The sequence below is a fragment of the Suricata suricatta genome, chromosome 13 (assembly GCF_006229205.1).
Source record: "Suricata suricatta isolate VVHF042 chromosome 13, meerkat_22Aug2017_6uvM2_HiC, whole genome shotgun sequence".
NCBI lineage: Eukaryota > Metazoa > Chordata > Mammalia > Carnivora > Herpestidae > Suricata > Suricata suricatta.
In genome coordinates, this window is record NC_043712.1 from 5,246,334 (window position 1) to 5,268,022 (window position 21,689).

The window sequence follows — 21,689 nt, forward strand, 5'->3', positions numbered from 1 at the left end:
AGGAAGGGGAAGGAAAAGAGGAGGAAGAGGGGGAGGAGGGGGAAGGGAGAAGCGGAGGTGGGGGGGAGGAGGTAGAGAAGGAGGGAGGGGAAAGGGGCGGAGGGGAAGGGAAAAGTAGAGGGGGAAGAGGGGGGAGGAGGAGGAAGGGGAGGAAGAGGCAGGGGAGGAGGGGGAGGGGAGGAGGAGAGAGACCGAGTGTGTCTGGGATTTCAGCTGCCAGGGGGCAGGGCCTTAGCCCCTCCCTCAAGGGCCCTGGCTGCTGGGGTGGAGGCCAGCAGGCCCCTCACCCCTTCCTCCAGCTGGCGGGGGGCCCTTGCGCAGGTGGCGTCCCTCTGGCCTGTGAAATGGGAAGAACCCCTGCTCCGGAGAGGCTGGGCCCAGGGCACCTCCCACTGGGCCAAGAGCTGGGCTGTCGGAGCGGATGCTGGGGCAGCCCCTCCCCTCCCATCCCCCCCCACCCTCTGCCACACACCTGGGGGCTCGCCCCCACCTGCACTTGAAGGTCCGCGTCAGCCAGGCTCTCGGGGACACCGCCACTGACCACCACGTCAAGGAGCAGGAAGCCATCGGCATCCAGGCCCCGGGCCTCCTGGGTCATCATAAGCCGCTCCCCTGTAATCCGTCCCCGCCCAGCCTGGAGTCACCACGGGGGCAGGGGGGGCACCCTGCGCTCAGGCCTCAGCACCCCCGGCGCCCACCCCCGGAAGGGACCCCTGCTCGCCTGTGGCAAACTCCACGTGTGACTTCTGCTGGAAGCTGCCGCCCGTCAGCGAGTGGCCGTTCAGGGCATCTCCACTCTCTCCAGCCAGGGCCCAGTAGATGGGGGCGATGGTCACCAGGAGGACGCGCATCAGAGGCCCTGGACGGGGTGTGCGCGGAGGCCGGGTTGGGGACCCATCCTAAGGGCTGCCACGCCCCCGCTCACGGTCCCTCTGTAGCCCCCTGCTGCCCCAGGAGGACTCAGCCCCTTCCCTCCCCGCCCAGGACCAGCCCAGGTCACCTGGGTCAGTTACTGGATCAGAACCTGGGAAACGTCAAAGGCAAATACCTAGTTTGCGGAACTAACAAAATACATTTATACAAAGAAGGGCATGGGGGGCACCTGGGAGGCTCAGTCGGGTCAGTTTCTATCTCTTCATTTCAGCTCAGGTCATGATTTCACAGCTTGTGGGTTCAAACCCCGTGTCAGGCTCTGTGCTGACAGCTCAGAGCCTGGAGCCTCCTTCTGGTTCTGTGTCTCCCTCTCTCTCTGTCCCTCCCTCACTCATGCTCTGTCTCTCTCTCAAAAAATAAATGTTAAAAAAAAAAAGGAAGTCGACACTGTTGATTCTCTGGGTCCTCTAGCTGACTGTGCCCCCCTCCAGCCCACACCCCAATATCATCACTAGCGATTCCCTCCTTTTCCAACAAGCTCTTCCCTAAGGGGAACAACCTCACTCAGCAAATCAGCGATTTCAAAGATCGTTATCTGACTGCGTTCACATATCCTATTTCACACTCTCTGGGTCTGATTTTCATTTTGCCCTGTTGGGAGGTGGTGGGGGTGGGGAGGGAGTGGCCCCCACCTAAATCCACCTGGGCTGGGACTCAGGTCGTAGGGGCGGTCAGATTTTCTTCCAGCACCCAGGCCCTGCGCAAGCCTCGGAACGCACGCTTTGCGTCCTGCTGGTGTCGGAGGGGCCCCGGTGCAGGGCAGGCTCTGGCCCCCACTCACCCACACTCGCAGGGACATGGCTGATGCTGCTGCGGACGGTGACGACCCCAGAACCGGCCTCCTGATGTGCGCTGGTGTTGAGGGTGGCCGTGCCTAACTCCTGGCCATTGATCACCCCGGACATGCTGCCCCAGCTCCCGCGAGGCTCCCCTGTGAGGAGGGAAGAGGAAGATCGGACTTTACCCACCTCCACGCCCGCAGCATACGCCGGTACCGTCACCCACCTCCCAGAACAGGAACTGAGGCTCAGAGAGGTGAAGTGACTCGCCCAAGGCCACACAGCACATGGGAGATGGGCCCAATGCCCCGGGAATCCTGGCTCTGAGAGGGAGGCTTTTCAGAGGACCCCTGCACTGGGATGGGGCTAGCTTCGAACTGTGGCTCTGCGGTCCCCTCCCTGGGAATCTGGGCAAGGCAGGCCCCCAAGGCACGCCTGAGTTGGCTCATCTGTAAAGCGAGGAGGTGGGACCACAGATGTGCCAAAGACCTGCTGGGTTCTGGAATGCCAGGAGCTCATGACGGCGGGGCTGGCGTGCCGGAGAAGCGCGGACGCCAGGCCAGGACCTGAGTGCTGCCGCCTGAACGCCCCCCGGTCCGCCGGGGCCCTGGCACCAGCCACCCTGCTGCCGGGTTTCTAACAGCAGCCAGGCGGTCTGCAAGCAGGCGCCCTTCAGGACAGACTGGACTGACGGTGGGGACACAGAGAGTGCTTCCTCGGGCTAATGGGCCAGCTGTTCGGTGGCACGGATGGCATCCTGGGGGCTGAGAGACAGAAGCTAGCCTGCCCCTTCCCTCCCCAGCTCTCTGGGGAAATTAACAACCAATCGCCCACGATCTGTCGAGAAAGTAACATAAAACATTCAACTGCCAGGCTCCTAAATGGGCAAATCAGGGGGCTGGTTAATTCTGGATTCCAGGAAGCAGTGCCGTCCCCTGCAGTCCAGAGCTGGGGGCTGATGAGATTTGATGCCCATCTGGGATGTCTCTCATCAGTATCTGTGGCTCTGGGGCTTATGGGGGCCAGGGACAGGTCACGAACCTACTCCTCGCCTCCTAATAAGGGGAAGAGAAAGACGCTGGGGTGCAGGTCAGAAGCAGCGAGTGGCCCAGCAGCTCTCGAGGGGACAAGAAATTGGAGGCGGGAATGACAAGCCACCTTCAAGTTTCTCAGACAAGGGGTGACTCGGCCACCTCTTGCCTCCCACGAGGCCAGGATGGGCACCCCCGGGGCTGACGGGAAACGAGGAAGAGAAGATAGTGTCCATAGTTAGGGAGCCTCAAAACCTCGGCTAGCAATGCCCTTTTGGAGGGACTCAGCCCACAGAAATGTTCAGGCCGGCAGACAAAGGTGCACACCACAGGGTAGTTTTTGGGGGGCGGGGAAGGGGACACTGGGAAAAGTCGAAACATAAACCCAAGCTTGATACTTATTTAACAAAGCCAACAGGGGGGCACCTGGGGGGCTCAGTCAGTTGGGCGTCTGACTTCGGCTCAGGTCATGATCTCACGGTTCGTGAGTTCGAGCCCTGTGTCGGGCTCCGCGCTGACAATGCAGAGCTGCTTGGGATTCTCTCTCTCCCATTCTCTCTGCCCCTCCCTTGCCTGTGCTCTTTCTTTCTCTCAAAACAAATAAATAAAAATTTTTTTAAAGTTGGAAAGAAAAAAAAAAAGATGTGTCAGAGTCCTAATCCCCAGACCTGAGAATGGAACCTTATGGGTACAGAGGTGATCGGGTCATTAGGAAGGGCCCCAACCTAATAACTGGTGTCCTTACGGAAAGGGGAAGTTTAGGGACAGGCATGGACACGGGCGGGGAGAGGGTACGTCATGTGAACTTGTAGGGAGAAATCTGAATGATGCTTGTAGGAGCCACGGGACACCAGAAGCTGGCCCGGCGCATGGAGCAGGCTCCATCGCCGACCTCAGAGGGAGCCCCGCCCGCAGACGCCTTGCTCTTAGACGTCAGGCCTCCAGAACTGACAGATGACACATTTCTGCGAAGCCACCCCCTCTGTCTGCAGTGCTTTGCCATGGTGGCCGGGGACACCCCCTGCGGAGTGCTGTGGTTTGGGGTGTGAGCCTGCAAACAGCAGAGGGTAAGGAGGGGGCCCAGCTCTGAAATAAAGGGAGGAGCAGCTCGGACCCGAGGAAGCGCGTGTGGCTGGGCGTCAGAGAGCCGCTGAATTTCTGGGGCAGCGCGTGTCGGCCTTCTGTCCCCGTCTGCAGGAGAGGAGGCGGCCAGGGGCCGGAGAGGGTCCCGGCTGGCTGGCCGTGGGTTTCAAGCGGGTTTGCAAGCGGCCAAGCATGGAGTCCCGAGTCCGGGGCTGGAGAGGTGCCCTCCAGAGAAGTGGGGAAGTAAGTGGCCTTGTGTGCGGCGACAGAGCCGTGACGGCTGCCACGGCCGGGGACGGAAATACAAAGCCACGGATACGGTGTCTGCTGCAGAGACACGGCTAACTTTCGGGAGGAATATTCCGTGACTTTCCATCGTGCGGTCTGAGCCGTTTGACTGTGGTTTCTCAGGACAGCCCTGTTCTCTGCTTTGAAGTTCGGCCCAAGGAGAAGGGAGCTGAATGGGGAAGTGGGGGGACTCGGGGTGGCAGGTGTCATAATGCGAGAAGGCAGCACCCACTACTGTCCACCAGCCATGGCCTGATTCACAGACTTTTCCCAGCAGCCCCCAGAGTGGGCCCCGGGAGGTCCTGGTTTTATCCTGCCTGCTCCATGGCATTGTGGGATATCCGGAGAGAGGACCCTGTCCGTGGGATACAAGCGGCAAACACTTAGCATCTCAGAGCCTCAGTTTCCCCAACTATAAAGGGCAGGGTGGGTAAGGCCTTTCCTCCTGAGGGTGTGATTCTAAGCAAAGGGGAGAGTCATGGGGAGGGGGTGCTGGCAGGGCAGGGGGCCACGTTCCCCTCCCCCCCTCCCCACCCCCGAGCAGGAGATCCCGCCTCTGTCCGCAAAGGCCTGAGCGGGACACCCCGTACCTCTCACGGCCAGCACCGCTCGGGCCGTGGCAGAGCCCAGGAGGTTGTGAGCGACGCACTCGTAGGTGCCCGCGTCCCGGGGCTCCACTCGCTGCAGCCACAGGCCCCCGTCGGGCAGCGGCTGGAGCCGCCCGCCCGTCCGCAAGGGCTGGCCGGCACGCAGCCACTCCAGGGTGGGCGCCGGCTCCCCTGAGGCCCGGCACTGCAGGGCCACGTCGTCCCCGGCCCTGGCCGTCACGTCCCGGGGCTCCACCCGGAACGCCGGGGCACCTGTGGGAAGCCGGGGCAGCTTTTAGGAACGTTTTGCTCTTTTCGTATGTTCAACTGGTGCCTGTTCGCTCAGAGGAGAAGACGCAGAGGCAGGAAGGAGAAAACAGGACCGCCAGGGAGCATCAGAGCCGATTACCATTCCGACACCGCCTCCCCGGAACATGACTCTACTGCTCAGAGCTGCTCCCTTCCTTCCTTTTTCGCCCCAAAATAAATCCTAACGACCTCCCCATGCCACCAGACGCTCGTGTTTAGGGCCTCCCGGGCATCCCCCTGTGTGGGTCCATCACAGGGATGTTGCTAACGATGTCGGGGGGGGGGGCGGGGGAGGAAACAAGGGCCCTGGCCTGATTCACAGACTTTTCCCAGCAGCCCCCAAAACGGGCACCGGGATGTCCTGGTTTTATCCTGCCCCCTTGCCTTGCATCCAGCAGAGGGAATGTTGGCAAAAAAAAAAAAAAAACGGCAAAACGGGACCAGGGTTATCCAGGGGCAGGGCCTTGGCTGGAAGATGGGAGTCCCTGTCCGCTTGCAGGGCCTAAGGTTGGTGCAAGGGGCAGCGACCAGGAGGGGGGCTCTGTGCCTGCGGGGCCGGCGTGGGGTTCAGGGCTGACACCCGCCTGCGCTGACATCACCCTGACTGGGTGAGGGGACCTGGTCTTGCCATTCACTTGGCCTCCCTCACCTGAGGTCCCTCCCCCAGGAGGGGTGGGGGGAGCATGGGACGGGGGCAAGGGTGGAAGTGTGGGCTCCCCTCCCACTTGGTGGGGCTGGGGTGGGGGCTGTGGTTTCTGTCCTGGGGCTCGGCTGGAGTCGGGTGGCCAAGGTTTTCTTTTTTCTTCTTCTTTTAATGTCTATTTTCCAGAGAGAGAGTGCATGTGCGAGGACACGCATGCATGTGTGAGCAGGATCGGGGCAGAGAGAGAGGGGACAGATGCGGGGCCCAAACTCCTGACCGTGAGATCCCGGCCTGAGCCGATATCCAGAGTCGGACTTTTAACACACTGAGCCGCCCGGGGCACTCCCATCTTAACTGTTTTTAGGTGTGCAGTTCAGTAGCGTGGATGCATCCACCCCCAGGGCCTTTTCGTCTTGCAAAATTGAAACTCTAGGTCCCTTCAGTCACGTCCCCTGACGGCCACCCCGCCCCATCTGCTTTCCATTTCTATGCATTTGCCAACTCAGCCGACTCGCAGAACTGGAATCATGCCTGTTTGTCTCCTCTGCCGCCTCACCGCCCCTGACAACCTCGGGTCTCATTCATGCGCCAGGTGTCAGACTTCCTTCTTTTCAAAGGGTGAATAACAGTCTGATGTATGAATGGGTGAATCTGCAGTGTATGTATTAGTAAAGCTGTTTTCTTAAAAAAGTAATTGGTATGCCCAACATGGGGCTCGAACTCACAATCAAGAGTTGCATGCTCTACTGACTGAGCCAGCCAGCTGTTCCAAGCTGTTTGTCTTTTTTGTTCTTTAAAGGCAGAGCTCTGGGGGTGCCTGGGCGGCTCAGTCGGGTAAGCATCTGACTCTTGATTTCAGCTCAGGTCACAATCATGGTTTGTGGGATCGAGTCCCACGTCAGGCTCTGTGCTGACAGTGCGGAGCCTGCTTACGATTCTCTCTCTCCCTCTGTCTTTGTCCTGCCCCGACTTGCACACAGGTGCTCTCTCTCTCTCTCTCTCAAAAAAAAAAGAAAAAAAAGGAGAAACGGGACCGGAGTTATCTGGGGCAGGGCACCGGCTGGAAGCAGGTAGAGTATGACCGACCTGCCTGGACCTGGTAGTATTTTGTTTTTCTGCTTTTGCTCTGGGTTAACTTGGTAGGTTCACATTATAAACATTCGCTGAACTGCACACGTCTACCCTGCCTTCTCCCTCTGCGTGTTAACCTTCAGTGAAAAGTTTTATTAAGAATCCCTACTTAGATGACGTCACTGGGTCACTTTAAGGCTCAGACTCTGCTTTGCTGACAAGTGCAAGAGCCGTCACCGTGACCTTGTCGATGGCTGTGAGTTCGAATACACGGGTCCCCCACGCCCGGCTGCCGGCTCCTGGGCGTTCCTCAGCCCCGACCCTGGTTCCCACTCCCTAACCGGAGAGCCATTTCACAGGACTTCAACTGTGCATCCTGAATAAGTACTTGTAAGAGAACTCCAAGTCCCCGGCTCTGCCTCTCTGCCCCCCATTCTGTATTTTTTTAACACATTTTTTTGAAAGGTTTGTTTATTCATTTTGAAAGAGAGCAGTGCGAGCAGGGGAGAGGCTGAGAGAGAGGGAGAGAATCCCAAGCAGGCTCTGCGCTATCAGTTCAGAGACTGACGCGGGGCTCGAACCCACGAACGGTGAGATCATGACGTGAGCTAAAATCTAGATTGGACGGTTAGCCCTCCCAGCCGCCCATGCGCCGCTCTGCCCTCCCTTCTTGTCAGACCACAGGGGACACACGACCACGGCCTCGGCACAGCCGCCTCCGCGCCAGGCGTCCCCCTGCACCGCCCCCGGGACTCACTCTGCAGCACGAGGATCACCACCTTCTCCACTGCGCCCACCTCGTTCTCCGCCAGGCACTGGTACCGGCCCGCGTCCTCCGTCTGCGGGAGGGGGGGGCGGGCGTTCAGGGGGGCAGGAGGAAGGGGGCCGCTGGGCACGGCGACAGGGGACTGGAGCAGGACACACGGAACGGGAGGAGCTTAGAGCATAAGCCAGTGGCGGTGGGGGGGGGAGGGGTTGCGGGTTCCATGAGGAGCACCTCCATGGCCGCTTGTCAGTACTCAGTCCCTTTCACAGCTGGAATTTGGGGGCAGTGGTGACCAAGGGCACGGATTGTTTGCCCGGAGCAGACCCCCATCCTGCAAAGGCAGGATTTAGATGCGCCTCTTCCAAACTGTGTGCCGTGAAGGATTACCCCTCGGTGGCACGTTACCAGGGGTGCCTTGGAAACAAGGGTTCTGTGGTGAGTAGGTTTGGGAAACAGTCAGGAAAACCCGCTTCTGGCTGCAGGAGTCCCCGGGGCTTCTGTTGTGTGGAGACCCCGCGAACCTTCCGGAGGGGAGACTGCGCAGGGCTTTCCCAGCTGAGTGAGAGGGAAGCCCGGGGGGACTCGGGAAGAAGGAGGCCCAGATGCCCTTCTGAATCGCAGCTGGGGGGCGGCCTGAGGCCACCGTCTACACCCAGAAGGGGGCAGCCTGGATGCCGCCCCCAAGAGGACTGGCGGCACAGCACAGCACGTGGGTAGGAGTGGAGATTCGGGGGTCAGATCACGACGGGACCAAATCCTGGCTCTACTGTTGACCATACCTGACCCATGACCAGAGCGTGACCATCTCCCCATCGCCAAAATGGGGGTCATGGCCGCTAAGAGTTCTGGAAGCGTTATAGGAAATCGTGCTCGTCAACGCAAGAGTGTCTACCAGCACCTGGCCCGTGATACACACTTGGCTAACAGTAGAGGAAGAGGTCGAGGGCCCCCAAGAGCCCAGCGGGATGGGACTGTGGATTTCTGCATGATCACTGGGACCTGGGACACGGGAGGGCGGGTGAGCAGGTGTGCCCCGATGCCCGAGGCTCTGACAGCTCGGAGCAGGCGTCAGGAGAGCTGATGGGGTCCTGCCTGGGGAACTTAACCGACTGTGGGCCTCTCTGAGCCTCAGTGTGTCTATCTGTAAAATGGGGCACTCTTACTGGTCTACTCTGCGCCATGGGGTTGTAATAATGACATTTATTGGCATTCCCCGGGGGCCAGTCACTCTTAAATGCCTGGTGTGGGTCATCTCGCTGATTTCTTACTGAAAACCAATAAGGTAGAGACAACTGTTAGCCCCACTGCATGGCTGGGGTGACTGAGGCACAGAGAAAAGTCGCTGGCTGGAGGGCACTCTGGTTTGCTGGGGGGCAGAATCTGGGAGGCGGGCAGGAAAGTGCTTCGGAGACGGTTTGTAGACAGTGGCGAACATAAAGAACCCTGCTAAGCCCCAGAATAGGCCGCAGTGTCCTGGGCGGCCCCTCCCCCAGGCTCCAGGTCCCCGCTTGCCTCCGTCCTGCGGATGGTCAGCGAGCCTTTCTGCAGCTGGTGGCGGGGTCGGGCGCCCCGGAGCGGAAGGCCATCTTTGATCCAGCGGATGTTGGGCGCCGGGGCTCCACGGACCACGCAGTCCAGCTGGACGCTGCCCCCCACGGGCTCCACCAGGTAGGAGAAGGCCTCCCCTTGCAGGACGGGGGCTTCTGCACAAGGTAACATCGGACAAGGGGTCAGAGAGCAGGTTTCCTCCGGCTCCGCCTCCCATAACCCCATCTGCAGAGGGGATCCCCGTCCTGCCGCGGGTCCAGCAAGGCTGTGTCCAGGCAACCCATCGGGGGAGATGGACAGCTTCCGTGTCACGGGTCAAATGAAATAGATGGCCGGGAACATGGAGTTGAAACCGAGCAGGAATAGTGCTGTGATTGAGTAGTGATGCCTGAGCCAGGCCCAGGAACGGCAGGCAGCGTTAGGAGTGTCATATGCTTACTCTCTGGACGGATTATCCCAGCTGCCGGGTACCTGCCCGGGACTTTGGACAACACGGTTACATGCCCATTGGGACACCTCGGTTGGACAGAGCAACACTAAGATGTCCCTGATCCTGACTTCATGCAAATGAGTCTTAAACCACCCTTGGATGCCCTGTGCCAGCTTTCCATGCTTGCTGGTTTCCTGAGATTGAAACCAGGTGCAGCTGTGTCCTGGTACCTTGGGTGGCCCGCTCCCTTCTGTCAGGTGCCACCCCTCCCATCCTGAACTTGAGCGAACTGAGTCACGGCATCTTGGAGGGCTACCACGTTGCTCTTGACCGAGCAGGGTGTGGGGGACACCTGGCAGGATGGCCAGCTTCAGGCACTTTTCTGCCAGGGAACCTGGGCCCCCGTTCCCCCTTCCTATGCTTGCACATGCGGCTGAGGGAGGTGGTGCAGACCAATGGGTCAGGCCTCACTCTACCTGCGGCAGAGGCATCTGGGGAGGCATCTGATGCCAGGGCTTCACCCAGGAGAGGCTGGCTTTTTGTGTCAGAGGTGGGACCTGGGCCTCAGCATTTTATAAAGTCCCCCAGGGGACCCTGAGGCACAGTCAGGGCGGAGGATTACCCGTTCAGAGGTCAGGAGGTCGATTTCTTGGAAAAACCAACAGACTGGGTTTAGAGGGAGTTGCGAGAGAGGCACACGGCTCACGCCTACCCTTCACGTGGACGAAGCTGACGGCCTGCACGCGCCCCACTCTGTTCTCGGCCCAGCAGACGTAGGTCCCACTGTCCTCCCTGGTGACGGCCGCTCGCTGCAGGGTGCTGCCCCCGTCCTGTTCGGACACCCCCTCTGGTGGAGAGAGAGATGCCCAGAGGGCTCTGAGCCCTGGGTGCCAGGGACCTCCCGCCCTGAATGCTTCCCTCAGGCCGGGGTACCCAGCAGGTGGTTAATAAAGACACAGAAAACAGGTGTCCCTTCCTGAGGGCAGACGCTCGATCACGTCAGGCCCATTTACGGCAGGCACAGGCCATGTTAGAGGCTGCGGCTGAAGGACCAGCCTTCTGTAACTCCAGGTCCACGCCGAGCTTGCTGCGTGGCTGAGAGGGGGGTCTCTGGGGACCGATTAATAAGCACAGACCAGTTCTCATCTCCATTCTGAGAAGGAGCTGGGCTCAGGGAGGCAGAACGACTCCCCCGGCGCCCTCCCCTGGTGGGTCAGGGCAAAGCCTTCCTCACAGGCGCGCCGGGGTGAGTTTCTGCACACATTTCATAGCACCTGCACTCCGGGTTAGGAGCGTCTGAAAACATCATTTAAAAAAAATGTACTTTATTTTATTTTTTAAAAGTACGCTCCACGCCCAGCATGGGGCTTGAACTCTCATCCCTGAGATCAGGAGTCACAGGCTCCACCAACTGAGCCAGCCAGGCGCCCCTGAAAATACCACTTGGCAGCAGGTGCTCCTTGAACAGCTGCTACGGACCCTGTGCCCTGTGCCTCTCTGAACGTCCCCTGGGGGCCAGGAGAGGGGCTGGCGTGGGGGGGGGCACAACGGGAGCAGCGGGCGGGTGTGGAACACGAGCTCCCTCCCGGCCCCGAGGTCTCTGGGGCTGCGTCTTCTCCGCAGGTGGCCTCTTGCCGGGTCTGACATGTGACTGGTCACATATGGCCACACGTGTGTCTGCTCTCCCCCCCTCCCCGGCAGAGGGCCCAGTCTGGAGATCCAGAACCCACCAGGCCGACTGGCACCCTCTTCCCCTCCACCAGGTGGGGCCTCCCCAGCCGCCTGCCCTCCTCCCAGGGTCCCAGCCCTCCACCCGCTCCCAATGGGCTCAGACCCGTGACAAGTCGGTCATTCACGGTCCAGCCAATGCGGGGTGTCGGGCTGCCCTGCGCCGCACAGCGGAGCCACAGCCTGTCCCCGACGCGTAGGCTGCGGTCCCCGGGCAGGGTGGTGAAGACGGGCAGTGCCAGGACGGTGAGGTGCACGCGGTGGCGGGCACGGCCCACTGTGTTCTCGGCCGTGCACGTGTAGGTTCCGGCATCCTGGCTCTGCGGGCGGAGGAGGGGTCGGCCTGAGAACTGCCCCCACCCCCAGCTCCTGGGGACCCATTCTCCCCCAGGTTCCTGGAGCATGCGGCCCAGAGAGGTGGAGGGGTGTGCCCAGGGTCACACAGCTCTAGTCAATGGCTCTGCTTCACCCCCGAACCATGGCGCCCCTTGATCCAAGCCCTGAGCCTGTGATGGTAACGACGCCCACTGTGTGCTGGACCCTTTGCTCGGGGCGTCCCCTGCAGCCACTCATCCATGTTCCCATCATCCCTGAGGTCCTGTGTCTGGCGCAGCCAAGCTGAGAAGTTCCATGGTGCTCCCCAGCAGGGCCAGGGCACTCACCACCGTCCGAGGACCGTGTGACCCTGCCCTGCAGCTGGTGTGTGCACTGAGCAACCACCCAACCATCTGGGAGGGGCCCATTTGTAATTCTAGAATCTGAATGCTGCTGGAGAAGGTGGTCAGGGCTCCCACCCACGCCCCTGGCTCAGGTCCGTGACAATGTGCGGCCGAGAACAACCAGGTATGGTTTGGGGACACAAAGTCATCTCCTTCTCTCCCTCAGGCATTAAGCCACTGAGGTACGGGTTCAAATCTTGATTCCGCCTCCTGGCAGCAGCGTGCCTCGGAAAAGCCAGATACACTCTGAGCCTCAGTTTCTTCATCTGTACTGGGGATTATGACACCTATTTCGCCAGTTTCCTGGGACTAAAAGCTGCATAGCACTCGGCACGGGGCATGACAAACGGGGCGCTCAGCGCACGTTTTCTGCTCCTGCTGTTACTATCAGACCCCATTGGTGCTACGCAGGGTGAGGGCCATACCTCCAAGTTCTTCACCAGCAGCTCCCCAGAAGGCTGGACGGTAAACTTCCCCTCGGCCCCGGACACAGGCTGGCCATCTTTTTCCCAGGTGACGGTGGGCTCAGGACTGCCGCTGGCTGAGCAGGGCAGGAGGGCGGGGGAGCCTTCGGTGGCGGACACGTCAGGGAGGCCTGTCTCGATCATGGGCGGGACTGTAGGCAGAAGAGGGTCCACCTGGGGACTGGGGCTGGGCTAGGGTGGCCTGCCCCCGCGCCGGTGCCCTCGCCCCTTCCTCCACCAGCTCTGTCATAGGCCCCTGCCTGTGGTCTGGACAATTTGGGGACTGCTGAGTTTGGTGAAGCTGGGACAGGGTGACCCCAGTGCACACACAATGACTAATGGCACAGAAATGGCTGTTGTCCCTGGAAAGCCGGAACAAATGAGAGATGACCGGACCGCTGGCCCAGAAAAGGTCAGAGGAGGCAGAGGGACCCGAACCCGCCTCTAAAGGCAGGCGGTGGGCACAAAACGGGAGAAGGCGTTTTCCCCTCACTTCCTTCCAGAACGCAAGCCAGGCTGGGACGGGAGGATGCAGGGACGTGCCACCCACCCGGGACGTCAGAGCCCCTCGCTCGCTGGGTCCCGCCTCAGCCCCCTTCCTGGGCCCACCTCGCACCACCAGCCGCGTCTTCCCGACGGCGCTGCCCGCGCTGTTCTGGGCAATGCAAAAATAGTTGCCGGAATCCTCTGGGCTGGCGCGGAGGATCCGCAGCTGTCCGCTGGGCAGGAGCTGTGTGCTCGCTCCTGGATTTGCGGGGAGGACATGGAGGGGGGGGTGGCTGAGCCAGCAGGACCACGAGGACTGCGGGAGGGCCACGTGGCCCGTTCTGTCTGACCAGGCAGCCAGGGACCCGTTGCGGTCACAGGGTGATGGGAGGTGGGGGAGGCAGACAGAGACCCGGAGTCCGGCCGGATTACCCCCCTCCTCAGCCTCCCAAGTCAGCCACAGACTGCTCAGGCGGGGTACCAAGCTCTGGCTGGAGGCAGAGCGGGCGCTGGGCTTTCTGGGACCTCCCAGTAGGTGCCCCCGTGGATCCCAGGCCTGGCGAGTCTTCCCTTCCTGGCGCTGACTCACCTGCGGGGATGCTGAGCCCCTCCTTCTGCCAGGTGACGCGTGGCCGGGGGATGCCCGAGGCCACGCAGGACAGCAGCACCTCCTCGGCCGCCAGTGCCTGGACCACGCTGGGCAGAGGGTTCACCACGGGGGACGCTGCAAGGGAACAGGGCCGCAGAAGTCCCTGGGGACGCCTTTGACACCCAGGCCCCTGCAACTGCTTCTGAGCACCAGACAGAAGCCTCTAAAAGGAGCAGGGGTTGTGGAAATCTTGGCATGGAGGACGTGGCCGGCTGGTGCTTTTTTCCCGAAGAATCGCATCCGAGAGTCAGAGCAGAGAGGAGGTCCGGGCATCCGGAACCAGGTCCTCACCGCTCTCCCCACCGGCCTCCAGCTGTCCACCTGCTGGGGGGACCCTTACCTTGCACAGTGAGGACCATGTGCTTGTGGGCCACGCCTGCAGCGTTGCGGGCGGTGCACGTGTAGCGCCCAGCATGGACCGGGAGGGCCTGCCCGATCTCCAGGGCACCTGTGGGTGGCAAGGGGGCACGGAGAGGGGCCGGGGGCTCAGGGCAGACATCCCTCTGAGAGCCCTGGGGTCTCTGCTGCAGGCCACTCAACCTGCCTCCCCGCCCATTTGTAAGCAGCTCCAGAAAACCTGGGCTCCGGGCCTGCCTATGCTCCGCGTCTGGAGCCTGACTGTGGGCAAGGCCGTTCTGCTCTTGGGGCCTCACTTTCCCCACGTGTACAACGAGCAATCAGACTGGATGGTCTTGAGAAACTGAGCTGTGATGTTCCCGGATCGGCCACGGCCCTGCCCAGAGTCCCTGGCCCACCCGTAGCTCCACAGACCCTCCTTCTGCTGCCCGTGCCGTGTTCTGCTCGAAACTTGCCTCCTCCGGGAAGCCTCCCCGGATTACTGCTTTATCTGCCCTCTCTTTACGTTTTCTGTCTTAGTCTTGGTTGCCCAGTGAACACCGTTTTAACCTTCCTGGACCATCCCAGCCCCAGATAGAACCAGAACCTCAGCGTCTTTCACGTGATGGGCTTCCCCAAAACCGCTTGTCAGAACAATGGGTTCAACTGCCTCGTAAGAGTGTGAAAACCACAGATCGGGCCAGCGGCCCTCGGACTGTACGATCTCACCAGCTGACCAGCTAAGTGCCGTCTGGAGAACCCCCATAAAGGTGCCCGCTTTTCATTTTGACAAGCAAAGAGGTTTCACGATCACCCATCCGCTATCACCTTGATTTCATAGAAGAACTTCCAATACTAAAATATTAAGAAAAGCATAATTTCGGGGCGCCTGGGTGGCTCAGTCAGTGGAGTGTCTAACTTCTGATTTCCGCTTCAATGATGATCTCAAGGGTCATGGGATCAAGCCCCCCGTTGGGCTCTGTGCTGACAGCAAGGAGTCTGCTTGCGATTCTTTCTTTCCCCCTCATTCTGCCCCTCCCCTGCACACTCTTTCTCTCAAAATAAATAAATTAATTTAAAAAAAAAAAAAGAAAAGCATAATAGGGCGCCTGGTTGGTTCAGTCGGTTAAGCTTCTGACTTTGGCTCAGGTCATGATCTCACAGCTTGTGAGTTCAAGCCCAGCGTCGGGCTCTGTGCTGACAGCTTGGAGCCTGGAGCCTGCTTCTCTCTCTGCCCTTCCCCCGGTCGTGCTCTGTCTCTCTCTCTCTCTCAAAAATAAATACTAAAAAAATAAAGAAAAGAAAACCATAATTTCAGAATAAAGGAAACTCCTTCCAATGAGATCCAACTAGCTTTACGAAAACTCTCACGTAGCTATCGCTTTCCTCATTTTGCCAGGAAGCGGCACTGATCTGTCAACTAACATCAGAGAACCACTGACAATATCAGCACGCCGGGGCGTGAGTGGGGACACGAAGGTTCAGAGAGGGTGAGCGGCTCCCCTAGGTCACACAGCAGGGAGTGGCGGAGTCGGGCCGGGACTCCCGCTGCCCGCACACCCTCTGATGCCCCGTCTCCCCCCTCATGGCTCGCCCCCACGTACCCGAAGGCGTGACCCGGTAGCCACTGCCCCGTTGGCCCAGCTGGGCGCCTGCCTTGCTCCAGGACACGACCGGGGCCGGGACTCCCGTGCTGTGGCACGTGAGGACCACGGGTGCCATCTTGGTCACGGTGAAGTCGGTCTGGTCGTCAGCAATGGTGGGAGGCACTAGAATGCAAGGCCAGGCTTGAGGCCCTGCTGAGGTCCGCTGGGGGAGCACGCACAGTCACGGGGCCAGGAGAATGACAGCCATCAAAAGGGACCGAGACGCAGGGGACATTGGTGACGAAGGGCCACAGAGGCAGGAGGGGCAACAGAGAGAGGTCACCTTCACTGGCTCTGGAAAAATTTTTGCTGGGCTTCGGGGCACAGTTACGAACTGCTTTCTATAGAGGTACTGGCCAGGTCTCTCTGGAGTGTTTTACAAGAGAAGGGAGCTCAGAGTTGGGGCGGCCAGGTAAGGCCTCCAGGGCAAGTGCCGTTTAACCCGAGACCTGAAGGAAGAGCCGGGTTGGCTGGGTGAAGGGCAGAGGGAACAGCATGTGCAGAGGGAATAGCATATGCAAAGGCCCTGAGGTGAGGAACTAAAAGCTAAGCAGCATGACTGGATCCCAGAGCGAGGCAGGCCCTGGGGTGAGCTGCACCCGGGTGGGGGGCTAGCTGGGCCAGCAGGCATGGGCCCCTGCGACCCCGGTGACCCCCTGAGGGCCGTGGGCAGCCGTTAACCAGGGTGACGGCAAGGCCAGGTCAGGGTTCAGAACGTTCCAGAGTGGGGAGAGCCTCTGCGTCACAGTGGGCAGGTGGGATCGGGCATGCACGCGCCTCCCCGGCGTCTCCCTCCTCCTCCCTCTGCTCTGACTCACCGTGGACGGTCACCTGGTAGAGGCCGCGGGCCTCGCCCACCTCGTTGCTCACCACGCACTCAAACTGGGCTGAGTCCTGGGGGCCGGGAGCTGCCAGGAGCAGGGCGTTGGAGGGCAGGAGCCTGGGACGGACAGACAGACAGGAGGGTGACGCGAGCCCAACCAGCTGCGACCGGCGTGGGCAGCCATCGGGCTGCAGGGGACGGGGGTGGGGCGTCTTGTGGCCCATCTCTCCTCTGGTGTCTGGCCCCCCGTCCCGAATCCAGAAGCTCCTTCTAGAAGTTTCTACCCTTCAAGGTCTGGCAGTTGAGCTCGTGGGCAGGTTTCATCGTCAGCCCCGTGGTTCTCTAGGACCCTGCATGCTCTCGGCAACCACCAGCTCCGGGAGCTTCCCTGAGAGCCATCGCCAAGTCCCTTACTGGTCTATTGAGCCCATGCTTTAAAGTTTTTCTTTCTCTTTTTAACATTTATTTATTTCTGAGAGAGACAGAGCTGGGGAGGGGGGGAGAGAGAGAGACAGAGACAGAGACAGAGACAGAGAGAGAACGAGAGAGAGAATCTGAAGCAGGGTCCAGGCTCTGAGCTGTCAGCATGGAATGTGACGTGGGGCTCGAACTCACGAACGGTGAGATCATGACCTGAGCTGAAGTCGGACACTCAACCGACTGAGCCCCCCAGGCGCCCCGGGTGAGCACCTCCTTTAGACGAAAGCTCCGTGATGGCCTGGCGCCCGATGCAACCGATATTTGGTGAATTAATTAGTGAAGTGACTCCTGATTGGCTGCATGTGAGAAACAGGGACACAAGCGTCCAGGCTCAGCCAAACTCAGGCCTCCACGTACCGATACTGTGGTGGGCAGTGATGGTTTTCAAAGCTGTTCCTTTCTGTTTGGCTCAATGTCCCAAACGCCACCACCCCCTGTCAGGCATCTCAGAGTAAAGACCCTCCTAGCCCCCCGAGGTCAGGACACAGATCCTGGTGCTGGCTTTGTTGAGACCCTGAACACATCCTTGTCCATCTCTCTCCTTCCGACCTTCCTTCCTTTCTCCCTCCCTCTCTCCCTTCCTTTTCCTTCCTTCCTCCTTTTTAAAAATTTTTTATTTTTGTAAACGTTTATTTATTTTTGAGAGAGAGAGAGACAGAGCGTGAATGGGGGATGGTCAGAGAGAGAGGGAGACACAGAATCGGAAGCAGGCTCCAGGCTCTGAGCTGTCAGCACAGAGTCTGACGTGGGGCTTGAACCCACAAACTGTGAGATCATAAACTGAGCCAAAGTCGGCCACTTCACTGACTGAGCCCCCCAGGCACCCCACTCCTATTTCCTTTTTTAAAGGTTTACTTATTTTGAGAGACAGAGACACAGTATGAATAGGGCATGGGCAGAAAGAGAGGGAGACACAGAATCAGAAGCAGACTCCAGGCTCTGAGCTGTTAGTGCAGAGCCTGACGCGGGGCTTGAACTCATGGACGGTGAGATCATGACTTGAGCTGAAGTTGGAGGCTTAACTAAGCCACCCAGGCGCCCTATCCCTGCCTCGTTTCTGACCCCACTCCCCACTGTGGGATGGGCACACCCCCCTCCACTGCCCGGAGCCTCTCGTGGGGCTGCCCTGAGGCCCAGCTCACCGGTAGGCTCCCTGCTGCAGGTGGAAATCCAGCTTCTGTCCATCCTTCCACCAGACCACCCGGGGCTTGGGGGAGCCGCTGGCCTCACAGGGCAGTGAGGCAGGGCTGTGGGCAGTCAAGGTCAGGTTGGAGGGGCTGGGGGCGATGGCAGGAGGCTCTGGGGAGAGAGTAGTCATCAGGAGACAGTGCAGGCGAGGGCTGGGGGAGGCAGGAGACACTGCAGGAATCTGTCAACGGCACCCCAAATCTGGGGTGACGGGCCCCGTGCTCTCCCCCAAGCCACCTCTCCCTGAATGCAGACTTCGGGGTCCTGCTCCTCATCAGCCCCGCCCGAGGCCAGCACCCAGCAGACTGGCCTCCGCCAAGGTGATCCGCTGGAGCGGGAACAGCAGATTAAAGAGTCTGGTGCAGCGATTCCGAATCGTATCCTTTCAAATGCTTTGTATCTGTGTGTGTTTTATCACTCACTCAATACAACGGTAGGCTAGTAAATATCCGTAAATGTGCATGAAACCAATAGGCATCTGTGACGTGTGCCTGTTCGAACCTTTTACTAGTAGGCTGCATGGTCAAAACCACGCAAAGATCGTTGCTCTTGGCTCCAGAAAGCAAGGATGAACCCAGAAACGAAGCAGGACCCGGCCCAGACTGGGGGTGGATGGTGAAGGCAAGGGACACACCTCCCCTCATCCGCCTACCGAAGACCTGGAGCTCACGGCCTTGCCGATCTGAGCCTGCAGAGTTGGACGCAAAGCAGAGGTAGTGGCCGGCGTCCTGGGCAAGGACCGGCTGGATCCTCAGGGAACCTTCGGGCAGAACCTGCAACCTGGGATGGAGGAAGGGGGTTGCCATGGAGACCAGCAGCCGAGGGAGGCCCTTCGAGGGGTTGGACCCCGGGGGTGTCTCCAGCAAGACCTCCCCTCTGCTCTGGGCTTTCCCAACAAGAAGGTGCTAACTCTGGAGTCCCGCGTTCATGAGGCCAGGGTCAGAGGGGTCATGGCCACGGGCAGCTCCCTGCACCCCAACCTAGGATAAGTGGGTGAGACTCCTAGGCTTGCACCTGGGCGCAGCTCCCCTCTAAGAGTCAGCAGCATCCAGAAAGCACCCTTTCTGGGCCGGTCCCCCAGATCTGAACACTGCCCCTTCCCCGGGCCTTGTCTGTCCTGGGTAGCCCCGTCTCCAGCCGCAGTCAGTTGGACAAGGGATGGACAGGTCACTCAGGCTGGACCAACAGAGCGCTCTGCCCTGGAAATGGGGGTCCTCGGCCAGTTTTCCAGGCTCCGCAGGTCATATGAACCGAGAAGCTATGACTTGGGGGCAGGGGGAGGCCAGGGGGGCTGTCTCTGCCACCTTCACAGAGAAAGGAGATGTTGAAAATCGGTCTGAGAGGCGGAGGGGGCATGAAGCACCCACATCCAGAAACAGAGATTGGCAATCAAGAGTCAAAACCAGATAGACAGACAGACGGCCACCTGGGCTTTTTGATACCCTCAACGCCCTGGACATGCCTGTCCCCTCGGGCACAGCCACCCCCGAGATCCTTCCCTCCCGGCTCCCACCTGGGGCTGTCGGGATCCAGGGGGGCCCCGTCCTTCCGCCAGCTCACGAGGGGCAGGGGTGCCCCATCCACCCGGCAGGGCAGCACGGCCGTCTGGTTCACGGAGGCGTTCACAACGGGCGGTCCGGGCTGGATGGTGGGCACCACTGGGTGGAGGGGAGGCACAGAGGGAGTGGGTGCTGGGAGCCTGTGGCTCTAAGGAGGGCCACGCGGGGCGGGGCGCACTCACTGTGGATCTCCACGCGGAAGGCCACGCTGGTGCTGCCCGCGGCGTTGCGGGCCGTGCAAGAGTAGTCGCCCCCGTCGGCCACGCTCAGGGCCTGCAGCTGCAGGAACCTCCCCTGTTCTGGGAACTGGGTGTGGGCGTCCGCCTGCAGAGTCCCCGGGGGCGGAGAAACCTCGTTAGACCCCAGGCGGCCTCTGCCTTCTGGGGATGTTGCAGAGGGGCTCATGCTCGCTCCCTTCCAGAAGGAGGGCTCCCCCATGTCAGGGGCGGCGGGGGGGCACGGAGAACCTCAGTACCTAGCCCCGGGTCACACAGCCATTATGTGTGGCCCGAAGGTATAACAGGAAGAACACAGATATGCATCGGAAGGCCTGGGCATAAACACTAGCCCTGCCTCGGTGTCCCCGTCCGTAATCTGGGGGAGACGACAATGACAGGAGCCGAAAACACCAGGAGAGTGGGGACACGAAGCTGGCACAAGGCGGTCCCTACAGCACCGGGGATCCGGTCTGGTCTGGGTCTGGGGCCTGAGAGGCACAGAAGGGGGTCCCCCTGCCTGGCACCCACCTGCAGCAGGATGCCATCTCGGTGCCACTCGATCTCGGGTGCCGGCTCCGCCTCCACGGAACATTCTAGAACCAGCTGCCCAGGAGCCAGGCCGACCACAGAGCGGGGGCCTCGGGGCCCTATAACGTGAGGGGGGCCTAGGTGGGCAGCAGAGAGGGCATCAGAGATGGGCCTGCCCTGTGGGTCCCATCCTGCCTCCCTTTCTGGCCACCACCCCCACACCTCCTACCTTGAACCCTGACCCGGAAGCTCTTCTCCACCTGGCCAGCGGGGCTCTGGGCCAGGCACGTGTACAGCCCAGCATCGCCCACCTGGGGACGGAGCACCGTGAGCGACTGCCTCCGGCCGCGGCCCGTCCGCCTCCTGACCTGGCCTCCCTCCCACAGGGACCCGGGATTCAGACTCAGGCCGGCTGAGTCGACCACACTGCCTTTCCAACCATTCCCCCCCCACCCCGGGGCTGTTTCTTATCTCCCTCGCGCCCGCGCCTACGGCTAGGGTAAAGCCGGCCTCCTCCAGGAAGGGCCCCTTGACTGCACCAGGCCTCCTCTGGCCCGGCTGGGGAAGTTATCCGGGTTCCGCATCAGCCTTGGCTCTGACCTGGCTGGGAGCCCTCTAGGGCATGGCCCAGGGGGGTGGTCTCCACCAAAGAGGAGAAGCTCAGCATAAAGGCCAAGTGCTGCGGGGTCCTTCTCTTCTCCTCCCCTCCCCCGGCCCCAGCCCACCGCAGAGGGGCAGCTGCACCTGCACATCCTCTACCCGGAGCACCCTGCTGCCGTCCTCAGGCCTGCCCAGGGCCTGCCCGTCCTTGTGCCAGGTGACGTTGGGCTGCGGGGTACCCTGGGCATCGCAGTGGAGCTCCAAGGGGGTGCCGGGAGTCAGCAACCGCTCTGCGGGCTGGCCCGAGTCCTCAATGTGGGGGGGCTCTGCAAGACACCCACCCAGGGTCACCTTGCACTTGGTGCTGGGAGCTGGGGTTCATCTCCAAGCCCCCACCCTCCAGGTGCCAACCCAGATAGGGCCACCAAAGGCAGGGGTGGGGAGGGGGGAGCTGTGCAGGAAGACCCTACGAACACCAGACTCCACGGCCCTCTTTGGCGGGGACAATGATTTGTGCTTTAAAGCCGCCAGGCACACAGTAGGGAGGGGAAGAAACAGCGGACACAAATCTTTCCAAGACAGCACAAACTTTGTAAAATCGTGCACTTGAGACTTCGGGCCCTGTCTCCAGATTTCAGGGGGCTCTCTGTCTCTGCTTTATACGATTTGGGGGACAGAGCTGCAGAGCAGAGCCTAACCCCTGCAGCAAGGTCCTTCCCCTAAGCCCCGCCCCCAAGCTTCAGCCTCTGGGGAGATCCACCAGCTCCGCCCCTCCTTCTCCATCACCAGCCCCCCCC

The 21,689-nt window shown here is 60.6% G+C and overlaps 1 protein-coding gene across 1 annotated transcript in view; it reads right to left on the minus strand.

The window, feature by feature from the left end:
- HMCN2 (hemicentin 2) overlaps positions 1-21,689 on the minus strand; it is a gene marked incomplete at its 5' end in the record, with an annotated part of 136,452 nt that overhangs the window by 7,686 nt on the left and 107,077 nt on the right. Inside the window, 21 exons of the mRNA XM_029921060.1 lie at positions 491-612; positions 722-859; positions 1,715-1,864; positions 4,705-4,974; positions 7,482-7,563; positions 9,003-9,193; positions 10,181-10,315; positions 11,303-11,516; positions 12,341-12,531; positions 12,989-13,123; positions 13,455-13,589; positions 13,855-13,962; positions 15,455-15,619; positions 16,315-16,436; positions 17,942-18,098; positions 18,640-18,767; positions 19,501-19,645; positions 19,729-19,870; positions 20,293-20,429; positions 20,522-20,603; positions 21,037-21,256. Of these exons, the coding sequence (XP_029776920.1) occupies positions 491-612; positions 722-859; positions 1,715-1,864; positions 4,705-4,974; positions 7,482-7,563; positions 9,003-9,193; positions 10,181-10,315; positions 11,303-11,516; positions 12,341-12,531; positions 12,989-13,123; positions 13,455-13,589; positions 13,855-13,962; positions 15,455-15,619; positions 16,315-16,436; positions 17,942-18,098; positions 18,640-18,767; positions 19,501-19,645; positions 19,729-19,870; positions 20,293-20,429; positions 20,522-20,603; positions 21,037-21,256 (3,169 nt within the window). The remainder of the gene's footprint in view (positions 1-490; positions 613-721; positions 860-1,714; positions 1,865-4,704; positions 4,975-7,481; positions 7,564-9,002; positions 9,194-10,180; positions 10,316-11,302; positions 11,517-12,340; positions 12,532-12,988; positions 13,124-13,454; positions 13,590-13,854; positions 13,963-15,454; positions 15,620-16,314; positions 16,437-17,941; positions 18,099-18,639; positions 18,768-19,500; positions 19,646-19,728; positions 19,871-20,292; positions 20,430-20,521; positions 20,604-21,036; positions 21,257-21,689) is intronic.